This window comes from Triturus cristatus, chromosome 7 (genome assembly GCF_964204655.1).
Source record: "Triturus cristatus chromosome 7, aTriCri1.1, whole genome shotgun sequence".
In the NCBI taxonomy this organism is placed as follows: domain Eukaryota; kingdom Metazoa; phylum Chordata; class Amphibia; order Caudata; family Salamandridae; genus Triturus; species Triturus cristatus.
Genome location: NC_140590.1, coordinates 1,335,248,633 through 1,335,260,997, shown reverse-complemented (window position 1 = coordinate 1,335,260,997; position 12,365 = coordinate 1,335,248,633). Strand labels below are relative to the sequence as shown.

At 48.1% G+C, this 12,365-nt stretch overlaps 1 protein-coding gene across 1 annotated transcript in view; it reads left to right on the top strand.

Annotated features, from left to right (window-relative positions):
* The window catches only part of LOC146811987 (uncharacterized), a 126,297-nt gene extending 119,675 nt beyond the window's left edge, over positions 1-6,622 (top strand). The window contains exon 3 of the mRNA XM_085618966.1: positions 5,768-6,622. Within this exon, the coding sequence (XP_085475092.1) occupies positions 5,768-5,961 (194 nt within the window). The 3' untranslated portion in view covers positions 5,962-6,622. The remainder of the gene's footprint in view (positions 1-5,767) is intronic.
* The last annotated feature ends 5,743 nt before the right edge of the window (positions 6,623-12,365 follow it).

Genomic DNA, 12,365 nt, shown 5'->3' with positions numbered 1-12,365 from the left:
GGCTGGGAAATTGATTGCGTGGCTGGATAAAAAGGAGAGAGCGAGTCGAGTTGTCCCGTCGATTGAGAAACTGGATGGTGTGTGTGTCACTGAACCGGAAGAAATTGTCGATTGCTTTGCAGAATATTTCCGTGGGGTGTATTCCCCGGTGTCCTCCCGCTCGGAAGAGGATTTCCATGCCCTGCTTAGGGATATCGCGCTGCCTTCCCTTTCGGAGGAGGACAGAGTGTTGCTGGACGCCGCCCCAACCTCTGAGGAAATTGCCCTCGCCATACGCTCGGTCGCTTCCGGCAAGGCCATGGGTCCTAATGGTCTTCCCATCGAATTGTACAAGCTGCGACCGGATACGCTGGCGCCGCATCTCCGTGCGATGTTCCTCGCGGCCCGTTCGGCGGGTTCCCTCCCGCTAGACCAGCGTCTGGCTACTATCGTGGTTATTCACAAGGAGGGGAGGCCGCGGGACCGGGTCACGTCCTACCGGCCTATTTCGCTGCTGAATGCAGAGCCCAAAATTCTCGCCAAGGTGTTGGCTAATCGGCTGGTTGGCGTGGTGTGCGATTTGATTCACCAGGATCAGTCCGGCTTTATCCCTCATCGCAACACTGCGCTTAACCTGCGGCGCTTGCATGGGGTGCTCGCGCGTGTCCCGTTTATACGGGAACCGGCCATTTTGGCATCCCTGGACGCCACTATGGCGTTTGACACACTTGAGTGGCCATATATTTGGGCGACACTGGCGAAGTTTGGGTTTGGCCCGGGATTCATCGGTTGGGTGAAATTGTTGTACTCTGGACCGTTGGCGCAGGTGGTTGTGAACGGTAGGGTGTCGGCTCCGTTTGAGCTGGGCAGGGGCACGCGGCAGGGCTGCCCATTATCACCGCTCCTCTTCGCGCTTGCCTTGGAGCCCCTGGCGGAGTGGCTGCGGTGGCATCCTTCTATTCGTGGTCTCCGATGGACCCCGAGTATGAGGACCGCGTATCTCTTTACGCTGATGATATTCTTCTGTACCTGGCTTCCCCACGTAAATCACTGATAGTACTGGTTGATGTATTGCACTCATTTGGCCTCAACTCCGGCCTGGTCATCAACTGGGCTAAATCGTGTGTGTATGTCCTCTCTGGGGAGGATCCTATCCTTCCGCGGGGTTGTCCTATCCAGATCGCCCCGCGGGGATTTAGGTACCTGGGTGTCTTCATTACCCTGGACGCGGAGGCCCAATATAAACAGAACTTGCTTCCCCTCCTCCAGCGCCTGAAGGAGGACGTCGCGCGTTGGAGGCGCTTGCCGCTCTCGCCGCTCGGCCGGGCGGCATTGTTTAAGATGATGTCGCTGCCACGTTTCCTGTACGCTTTGCAGAATACAATGGACGTTGTCCCGGCGCGCTACTTTCGCGAGGTGGAGAGTTTGCAGCGCCGACTGTTCTGGGAGGGTAGGCCGCGTATCGCCCTGGCGAAGCTGACGCTCCCGTGGTACGACGGGGGGGTTGCCCTCCCAGATATCAAGCGATATTACTGGGCCTCCCAGCTGGCTGCGATCAATCACGGCCTGTACGGGCCCACCCTGAACCCGGTCTTTGAGATGGATAAAATGTTACTGCCGGGTGGTGACTATAATCGGGCGCTTTATTCTAGCTCGCTTGACGCGCGGCTGACGGGCCCCACGGGGGTCATGGTACGGGTGTGGCACACGGCTAACGTGGCGATGGGGTGGAAGGATCGCTTGACCTGGGCGACGCCACTATACGCATCTGAGCGGCTGGGCTCCCTGTGGACCTCGAAGGGCTTTGAGAAGTGGGACATGATAAGCATCAGCAGGGTGGGCGATCTCTGGACGAGGGGGGGATTCAAAACGTTCGATGTGCTGCAGACAGAATTCCAGCTGCAGGACAGGGAGTACTTTCGATATATGCAGATCCGTCATGCGTTGTGCTCCGTATTTCCGGACGTTGCCTCCATCCCGGAGTACTCCCCTCTGGAGGATAGAGTGCTAGATGGGCATGTCCCGGACGGCACGATTTCATTAATTTACAAAAAGCTCATCAATGACCGTTCGGGACTGCTGACCGGCCTTTGTGAGGCGTGGGGGGCTGATGGATTGGAGCTGGATGACGAGGACTGGGTGTCTGCGGTGGCCTCCCCGAAAGAGGTGGCCATACCGGCCCGCCTTCGCTTCGTCCAGCTCAAGATACTCCATAGGGTCTATGTTACGGGACCGAGGCTGATGCGTATGGGCTATGCTGTGGACGGGTTGTGTAAGCGTGGGTGTGGTTCTTTGGGGACCTTTCTCCATATTTTGTGGGAATGCCCGGAGGTGGTGCGATTCTGGCGTGGTGTGCATGAGGTTTTGCAGGTAGTTACGCATGTGCCGCTGTTGCCTGAGGCGAGGAGATGTCTTTTGAATGTATGGGAGCCAACCGACTACTCAGTGCCGCAGACGTGGTGGGCGACTCTGGGATATATGGTGGCCAAACGTGACATTGCGCAACTGTGGGGTTCCCAGAGGTCGCCGACTGTCTCGGCGTGGAAGGACAACATGGATTGGTGTATGTTTCGGGAAAAGGTGGTGTATGTTGCGAGAGGTAAGCCTGGGACATGGGTGAAAGTATGGGGCCCCTGGAACGCCTACCGTGGGGGAATCTGTACCCCGCCGCTACTGCCTGATCCGTCACCGGCCCCGTCTCCTTAGCCTGTTTGTCTTCCCGGTTCTGGGCAATGAGTCTACTTAGTCCCCGTCCTGACATATTCCCCCCCTCGATATTCCTATGGATCGGTGGGGTCCCCCCCCTAGGGGAGCACATGCTGTTGTTTCCGACTGTGGGTTGCCTTGTGGACTTGTTTTTTGTTGTTATTTATATAAAAATGAAACCGTCGTGTGGGGTCCGGATGGTGTGGCTGCCAACGCCTCTTTCAACTCCTGTGAATTCCCTTCTGCCGCAGCGTGCGTTCTACTGTCTGTATTATATGCTCCTTCTGTTTGCTAGCGGCCGGCCTGAAGGTTGTAGGCCCATCTTTGTATATTTTTTGGATTCTGTAATAAACGGTTTAAAAAAAAAAAAAATAATGCTCCATTATTAACAGCCCATATACCACATACTGCAAATGACACAATACCCAAAACAAAACACGTGTTGCAAAACATACTGCGTAAGACCCTATTAATACTCACCAAACAAACTTCTGGGCAACAGCTACATGTACTGTGGCAATGCTCCAAAAATCTCCAGGATTCTCCAACTCTTTCTCAACCAAACAGTTCCACTAAATAGCCTAATTGATTAATTAAACCGTTCCCTGTACGGGTCAACAAAACTGTTGAAGTAATTAACTGTTAAAAATTTAAAGGAACAATAAGCAGGAATCAGATTATCTTAGTCTCTCATAGACTTAGTCCAGGGCTCTTAATGAAACCTGCACAACAAGATTCGAAAGTTAATAACCTTATGGGTTTATCAAAAAAATGCTATAATTACAAAACTAAAGTAATTACTAAATAAAGTGAACTAGCAAGCAGATCGACATAGGTTCTGTCCCCCAAAAAACACAAAAGCCCAAAGAATGTTTTGAGTAAAAGTTTGACAGAGCATTCATATCAAGGCAGAGGTGTTCTGGACCATCTCCAAACAGCACATTACTTTATATTTGTTAGGGAACAGAGGACACACACATTCGTAGCATATCATTTAGTAGAATGGTTGGATTCTAAATGTTTCATTGATGACAACCAATCAGTCTATTAGTTTGCAAGGCACCCTCAGAAACTCTTACTTCCTACTGCATCTTTTTGGTTAAACTGTACACATATTAAGGAGATGAAACCATAATTTATAAAACACAGTACTGCAATAGCTTGTCCAACAACCATCAGAGCTCAGCTCAGCTGCTTTGAAAATTGTAACAGTCGTGAGCATTCTCCATACTGGAGGAAAGAACATATATTATACATCTGTTTAACAAAGAGACCTTGACTGGGGCTATATTTTCATTGCTTTTTTGAAATATAGAAAATACATGCACAGGGAAGGCTAACATGCATTTTTCTGCAGCTTGGTGTGGCCTAATTCTGCTAACTGAAATATGCCTAAATTAAGTATTACTTTCTAGCAAATCAAAACTTGCTGACACCTGCATGAGGAGGAAGAGAACAAAGTGAAGCACATGTTGCCATAGTAACACCTGTATAGGACCGATTACAAAGTAGACAACAAACAGCAAAGTACAAAGACCGGCAGGTCTGAGGCTACAATTAATTATTGACATGAGTACCACATCAAAGATTTATTTAGGGAGTTACATGCATAGTCACATTGGGCCTACAGGGAAGAGCACGTTAAAGATCCAGTTGCAGACATTCAGAGGGGTGTTGGTGTCATTTTTCTTTAGGGCTCTCTAGAAAAGGAAAATTAATTTTCCTCTGAATTATCCTTAAAACCTGGTTAATCTGTCTAATGCACACACATAGTGGCACACACAGTCACTATGATATTTTCCTCTTGTTAAGCAATTGAGACCCAAGAGGGATTGCAAAGTCTTCTTCAAGCAGTTTCACATCCAAAGTCAGCATCACAACTGTGCTAACTAGTTAAAATATCTTAGTGTCACTAAGCTAATTTCTTTTTGCTAAGTGGCTGATGAAAAACTTGTGAAAAGATCAATAATACGTGTAATGCAATTCAGTAATAAAAAATGCTAGAATAGTAGACTTGTTGACATTAAAAAGATAATAATGTAATAAGTAAGTATCTATGAAACAGAGAATACACTAAACCTTGATGTGATCAGAGGGGGTGGGGTAAAAGGGGGAACATGTAGCACTCTCTAAAACCTGAATGTAACCAACAATGTGTTACCTGCTAGAAGAGTACAAAAATAGTTCAAAGCATTTAGGGATCAAAAATGATTCTCATACAAACGCTCTGTTGACACAGTTGCCAAAGCAGTCTAAAATGTTGCAAGCTGCAGCACACATAAGTAACCTCAGTTTTCTAGGTTAGCAGTCGTCACTGAGGGGGATATGTTCAAGGAAGTGGCGGAGTGAGGCGTTAGCCATCATGGCTTAACGCCTCACTCTGCCACTTCTGAAACGCAAGGCTGCACCATATTTACAATGATATGGTGAAGCCTTGCGTTTCCCCCTGCGATAGCGCTACACATAGCACCAACGCAGGCACCTCTGCACTATAGTGCAACGGTGTCTGCGTGCAGGGGGGATTGTTTATGTGTAGGAAGGTGTCCCTTCCTGCACATAAACAATCCTGAAATGCCATTTTGTCACTTTCATGTGTGCTGCTTAATGCAGCACACATGAAAGCCACAACATGGTGTTTTTTTTAAAGATTGTTTAGGTACAGGAAGGGGGACAATGTGTGCTAAACAAGGCAGCACACATGGAAAAAGCAAAAAGGAGGAGAAATAATGCACTTCTCCTCGTTTTGGAACCTTAAGACCAGGTTTTCACAGGTCTTAATTTTGGCGCTGCCTGCTATGTATGCTGCCCGTGTACATTGGGGGCAGCGTCAAAATCAATGGGTGTTGCGGTGGAATGCCCACCGCAACACCCACTGCTCACCCCTTTCCCACTAACCATAGCATGAAAGGGGGCCTTATTTACAAGGCAGAGTTAAGCCACGTGAAGTGTCCTTATTGCAGGGCTCAGCTGTACCTGTGCTTCAGGGCTCCATGAGCCTCTCACATTACGACATAATGGAAGATGGATTGGCATCATAGTCACCGTACCTCATTTCTTATTACTTGTTCCCTTTCACCCACAGAGTCTGGCCAAGGAAAGGAGGAGGAAGACGTTGCGCCCCCAGTTGAGCCCTCGCCAAAATATGGCCCGGAGACCCTGCAATTGATAATTCAGGTGAAGAAGGCGGTGGACCACCTGCAGGAGACGATAAGCCTCATGAAGACTGATGTGGAGAAGTGTGCAGCTGGCAGAGAATACAAGGCACTTCAGCCATGAGCCGGAGAGCGAGGGCCAGAAACTTGTTTCTGTGCTCAATGTGCATCTGCACGATGACACATTCTAATTGCTTAAAATATGGTATTATATGCAAGCCATATAAAGGTCACACAGTTCGAGGCCCTCAGAGGAGAGAGGAGGCAAACACCTTTACATTTTGCAGGGGTCTGTCTTTTGCGGTCACAAAGCTACTTCACCCAAGACTCAAAGCACTTTGGTTTACATTCTGAAAGGTTGGGGCTGGCATTTTTATCAACTGTTGTGCAAAATCTACTGTTTTCTTGTTTATTCTAGAGATTTTGGCTGTTTGCTTTTTAAACAAATTGCAGGCCTTATTTTGTGAACATAATTCCACCCAGTAGATTCTCCTCCAGATTTAGTATTCTCCTCCAAAAGTTGCAGGATTTTCAATTGCCACCAAAATCTGATTGAGGCCGTTAGAGCAGTTCAGACTGTTTTACACATTTGACGACTATGCATGTTTATTGCTCATTACACCCCAACCCATCTTCTGAGGGACATTTCCTTCCTTTTATTACTCTCTCTGTGAAGAGTGCAATTACAACATTCTTGATCTTCCAGCCATTGACTTCTGCCTCTCTCATCCCATCCTCAAACATTTAATTGTTTGTTCAACTTTATTAAAAGTTCTTAATGTGCATTTTTGCCTTTTCATTTCTCACATATTCAAGAAGCCTTGCATCTTTAAATAGTCTCTTTACTTGTTGCATTTTACCATCTACCATGAAAGGTACACCCAATCTCCCTGACTGGCGAAGATATAAAATGTTGAAAAGTGTATGGTATCAATGTATGCTACAAGGCTGTGCTGTCCACCTCAAAAGGATGTATATTAATTTATTTTGAAGTGTAATTGAGCATGAACCAGGTGTTTCAGTGCTTTACAGCTACCAAAGAGTATACCGTACAGAAATTGGGAGAAGAACAGCCATAACCACTGCAGGTAAGAGCGGTGGGGCCAGGTTAGGGGGGATTTTGAGGGACATTCATGAGGGGAAATTAAATAAATAATTATTTTCCCTCGTGGTCATCTCTCGAAATCCCCCCACCTAGCCCCACTGCCCTACCTGCAGTGGCCGCAGCTTGAGAAGAAGGTCAAATAACATAGACAGCAGGCATCTCATCATGGTCCAACATTAAGAGACCAAGACCCAGAATCTGAAAGGTGTCACGAACCGGAGCATAGCAACAAAAGAGACTGTGCTGCTTTGCTTGACATGGAGAATGCAGGAACGCACCATATTCACTGAGATATGGCACTCTCCTCCCCTCTTCCTTGTGCCACTGCTGATTTCAGCTGCTGTGCACCGAGCACACACCGTAGCACCATGTTGCTAGGTTGCGTGCCTGAGTCTGGCATAGGTTTTGTACAGGAAGGGTACAAATTTAAAACCTTTTCCTACTTTGTATGTGTGCTGCACACTGCAGCATGCATGCAAAGTCGGATAGAAAGTAGAAATGAAAACATTTCTCCTTTTAATGTCTGCTTCCCAGCTGCATTCGTTTTTGGAGCTAAACTCTGTCTACTAATGTTGGTAGATAGGTTTTAGCATCAAAAAGCATAGGTGGTTGCATGGGAACTCCCATGTGCCACCCATGTAATGCCCCCCTTAACGCAAAGTAATAAAAGTTAGTGCTGCACGTTGCTTTGTGTTACTTTTCCATACAAACCAATGCTAATACCAATTAGCGTTGGTTTGTCAATCCCCAAATAGGTTTAGCTTTGAGTTACATTACAAAAGTAACGCTAAGCAGACACTAAACATATGTAAATCTGGGCTCTAGATGATGATTTCTATTGTTGTATTACGTTAAGAGCCCTAGTGGTACCTCTTTGTGCCTGACGGGCACTGAAGTACAGACGCCCCTGCAGATGCTTGTATGGCTTCTTCTGTAATATAGCTAGTGCTTGCACAAATACAGTGTCAGCACTATCATAAGAGGGCATTCCCTTATTTTTATGGGAGTGTGGGAGTGTCGCCCTATGAAAATGAGAGAACCACTTTGCCTCTGGGCAAGTGCTGTATTATGGATGCAGGCACAGAGGCAAAGAGACTGTCAGGAGGCTCATTGACTGTGCACAACATAATGGTGCTGCACAGTCAGTATAACCCCTTAGGGCAGCCCTCTAGGGCTGAAAGGAGGACCTGTGGACCCCTCAGACATATCCCTGTAGTTAGGAGCAGTCACTTACTGCACCCGTGTAGGAAATTGGGTTACTGTTTGAGGGGGGTGAAACCCTACTCAAGCAGCAGCAGCAATCCTTGTCAGGGTGAAGTTACCGGCAAACCCCAGATGAACCTCTGCTAACCCTCTGTTAGCTTGCCACTAAAGCAGACGGGCTTAACTTAGAGGCAATGTGTAAAGTATGTATGCAGCACTTCAAACAGTAATTAAGTAAAAACACAATGCAAGAACAATCCCACACAATTTAGAAAAATAGGGTGAAATGTAATAAATTATTTGAGACCAAAATGACAAAAATTCAATCAGTAGACCAGGGGATATGCAATTTAAGAGAATTTAACTGAGAACAATGCTTAGAAGCACAAAGGGCCAACTGTAGTTATCTGGTTGTGCTGGGCCAAGACAAAGGCACAAGTTCAGGCCAACCGCAATGGAGTGTGGGCCAGATACCGGGACCAAGTTAGGTCCACTGAACAAAGTACCTTTAATCCTGGTTGCAAAGCGTGGCAAGATCCCATGTCGAGGATGAGTCAAGCAGGGGAAGTTCAGAGAGACTTCGGATTGTGTTGCAAGGAATTGCGTTAGGAAACAGCGGTTCCGATAAGGCATTCAGTGGGTCTTGCGATGTGCGGTCCTGCATCGGCGTCGAGGTGCAGTCGACAAGGGCTTGCAATGCAAAGTCTTGTGTCAGGAATGTGTTGCACAGTGGCAGTTCCAAGAACTGCAGGCTGCAATGTGAGGTCTTCCACCAGGGATGCATCGTGCAGCAGCAGTTCCTGTACTGGGCTGAGAGGAGATGCATTGTGCATCTGTGGTTCCGATGAAAGGTGTGGAGAGATGCATCGAGTTGCGTATGTTCTGCCCAAGAGACACCAGCTGGGTTGGCAGAGCAACTTCAGGCCCACTTCCAAGGGTCAAATAACCATGATCAAGAAGCAACAAAACAAACTGTATACAAAGAAAGTTTTTGAAATAACAACAGTGCAAACAAGTACATCAAGCGCGTGTTGCCTTATTACAGGCTTCCTCAGGGTAGAATTGGATAAAAAGGCATTATGAGCCAATATGAGAAAACAGCGTCGCAGAGGACCACCAATCATTCAGAGTACACATGTAAAAGATTGATTTGTATACATCAAAGTTTGAGAGTTAATTAACCTATGGTATGGTTAAGGTCGAATGTTCAGGGTTTCGGGATAAGCCGTCCACCCCGTTTTTGGCAAGAAAATCGCATCCAGTAATCAGGTATTTCGGTGTTCGTTATGGAGTAGTCTGATTGTCTTATAATGCCTTATGAAGACAAACACGAACAAAAGGACCTACTATTCGTGTTTTCATTCTTTCTTGTACAAACTTTCTTTGTAGACATTTGTTTATGCCTCTTGATCGTGTTAAATTTCCTGAATTTTTAACCTTTTGGTAGCTGGTCTTTATAGGTGGGCACCTTTTGCTTGTAACCCAGTGATTACTTCAGGTGGTGCAGAAACAGGAGCTCTAGTTGCCTGAATCTGTTCAATTTCCACTTCCAAGGGTCCAAGAGTGGGGTGGCACCACTTGGGGGCAAGACTCATAACAGACAGAGTCCAGGTGCTGGGTGAAGGTGGTAGGAGCCTTCCTGTCCCTAAGGCTCTGATGAGGAGGCAATCCAAGTAGCTATTGGAGGATGCAGGCCCTGTCTTTTTCACTCACGCAGCAGGGCACCATGCAGCAGGGAGGCAGAGTGGCAGAACTTTTTGCAGCTGAGCAGCAGAAAAGTCCTTCTTAGTCTTCCAGAGGTTCTACTAAAGAGTTGTGTCTGAGGGTCCAATATTTATGCCTGGTGCCAGCTTTGAACTAGGAGAAGATTCTGGAGGTTTCCAGCCCAGGAGGTGTTTGGAATTTCCTGCCTCCCTGCCCTGCTCCCAGCTTGTCTGGGGGCAGAAAAACTAGTGTCAAACCCTTTGTGAGTGCGCTCAGGTAGAGGCTTTGTGATGTGGTAGGTGACAAATCCTCCCCCTCATCAAGTCAGAGATGGCCCATCCTGCCAACATCTATTCCCCCTTTGTCTAACTGTCTGAAAGCACAAAGAACAACAACCAATTGCACCTAATCATGTGACCTAAGATACAGGCTGCAGGTATCAAATGAGTGGGACAAGAAAATTCTAACTTTATGTAAGTGGCATTTTCAGAATTATGGCTTAAAATCAGACTTCATCATTAAAGAGGATTTTAGATTACAGGTCTTAAGACACCAAACCCGACAGTCCTACCTGCTCCCAATTGAAAGTTCTCACTTATTAAATGTAATACAGTAATCCAATGTCATCCTATTGGAGAGGTAGGCCTTGCAGTAGTGAAAAATAAATGTAAGACATGTAAAAGTTAAACATACATTTCCAACCTTTTCAATTCACTGCACTCTGCCCTTTGGGATGTGTAGGGCCCACCATGTGGGTGACTTACATGTATTAACAAGCAATGCAAAAGGTCTCGCATTTACGCGAGTTTACATTTTTTACGCGCATTTACGCGAGTTTGGCATTGTAAATGACAATGCATGTTATTTTTGTTTTAAAAACTAAAACATAAATAAAAGGCATTGTCATTTACAATGCCAATAGCGCAAACCAGCGTAAATGCAAGACCTATTGCATTGCAAATGCTTTTTTTTTTAGGGTATTCTCAGTACCACTGCAAATTCGTTCACATTGTACTGCCTGTTCAAGGTGTGTTTTGTACCTAAGCGTTGGTGTAATAACTTAAAACATGTTTTAGGAGGAGGAGCCTAGCGCGCATCCAAGATGGTCGCGTGAGCACAGGGCTCCCCGGACCCTCGCTGCTCCTCGGAATTTATCCTGACAATATCCTGACGTGGTTTATGGAATCTGGGAGATGACGACCGGCTGAGCACGTATCTCTTTTCAGAACTTTAATCGGACCTGGGAATCCTGAGTTATCGTTGTTTGACCTTTTGGGACCCACCCGACGGAGGTGCCCGGGGCGAAGGTGAATCGTGGAGCCGTGTCGCAATTGAACAACAGCGGCTGCGGCTCGGTGCCAGGGGCCGCTCGACCACTTTCGGTTTCACTTTCAGACCTCGGGGGGCTGGCCGGTGGAGCGCTTGAGGTGGCGGGGTGTTTCCTCGCCCACTGCACAAGGCTTTGTCTCCGCCTGCCTCTAGAGTGCCTATCGCCTTGGGTCCCCCTGCACCGCCATATTGTTGCCTCGGGTGAGGCGCTGGTTTCCAGGGCCTGTACCTCAGCTACTTTTGATCGGCGGTCCCCCTCGGAGTCTGTGACCACATGGGGGGCAAGGGGGGCCCCGAGGGGCGTAAGACTAAGGCCTCCCTCCGTGGGGGATCGGTCCAGACCAACAACATGGACCGCTACACACAGGGCAGAGGCTCCCCTGGAACGGCCGGTCCCCCCTCAGACGCCGCCGGTGGGGGCACATCCGTCTCTTCGGAACTTTCCCTACAGGATATCATGGGCGCCATTGATGGCATCAGGGAGACCATCGCCACGCAATACGAGGCCCTGGCCCTCAAGATCGATACGGTGGCGATTGATGTCACCTTAATACGGGCGGATCTCTCCAAAACAAACGAGAGGGTTCAAACTCTCGATGCGCGGACCTCCACCCTTGGTGCGGATGTGTCGGGCCTGCAGGCCGCACTTGGTGACATCAAGGTGGTCAATGATCAGATGGCCCGGCGGCTGGAAGACTTCGAGGGACGGGCCCGACGCAACAACATCCGTGTCATCGGCGTACCGGAGTCCTCCGACGACCGCCCGGTTGACCTCCTGGTCGAGGAACTCATCCTCCAACAGCTGACCCCTGCGGGCTTGAGTAAATTCTTTGCAGTTGAGCGGGCTCATCGAGTTCCGGGCGGGCGGCCACGGCCGGGGGCCCCCCCGAGGCCTATCGTGGCCAAACTGTTTTACTACAGAGACCGAGATGCGATTCTGCAGGCCTCACGTGTCCATGGCCCGGTTCGACATGAGAACTCATCCATTAACTTTTATCCGGACTTTACTCAACTTGTCCAGAAACAGCGGATGGGATTCCAGGGGGTGAAACGTCGTCTTCGTGAGCTGGGCCTAAAGTACTCTATGCTCTACCCTGCCAAACTCCGAGTGGAACATGAGGATCGGACTGCCTTCTTTGACTCTCCTGTGGCCGTGAGTGACTGGCTGGACTCGCTACCGGACAGAG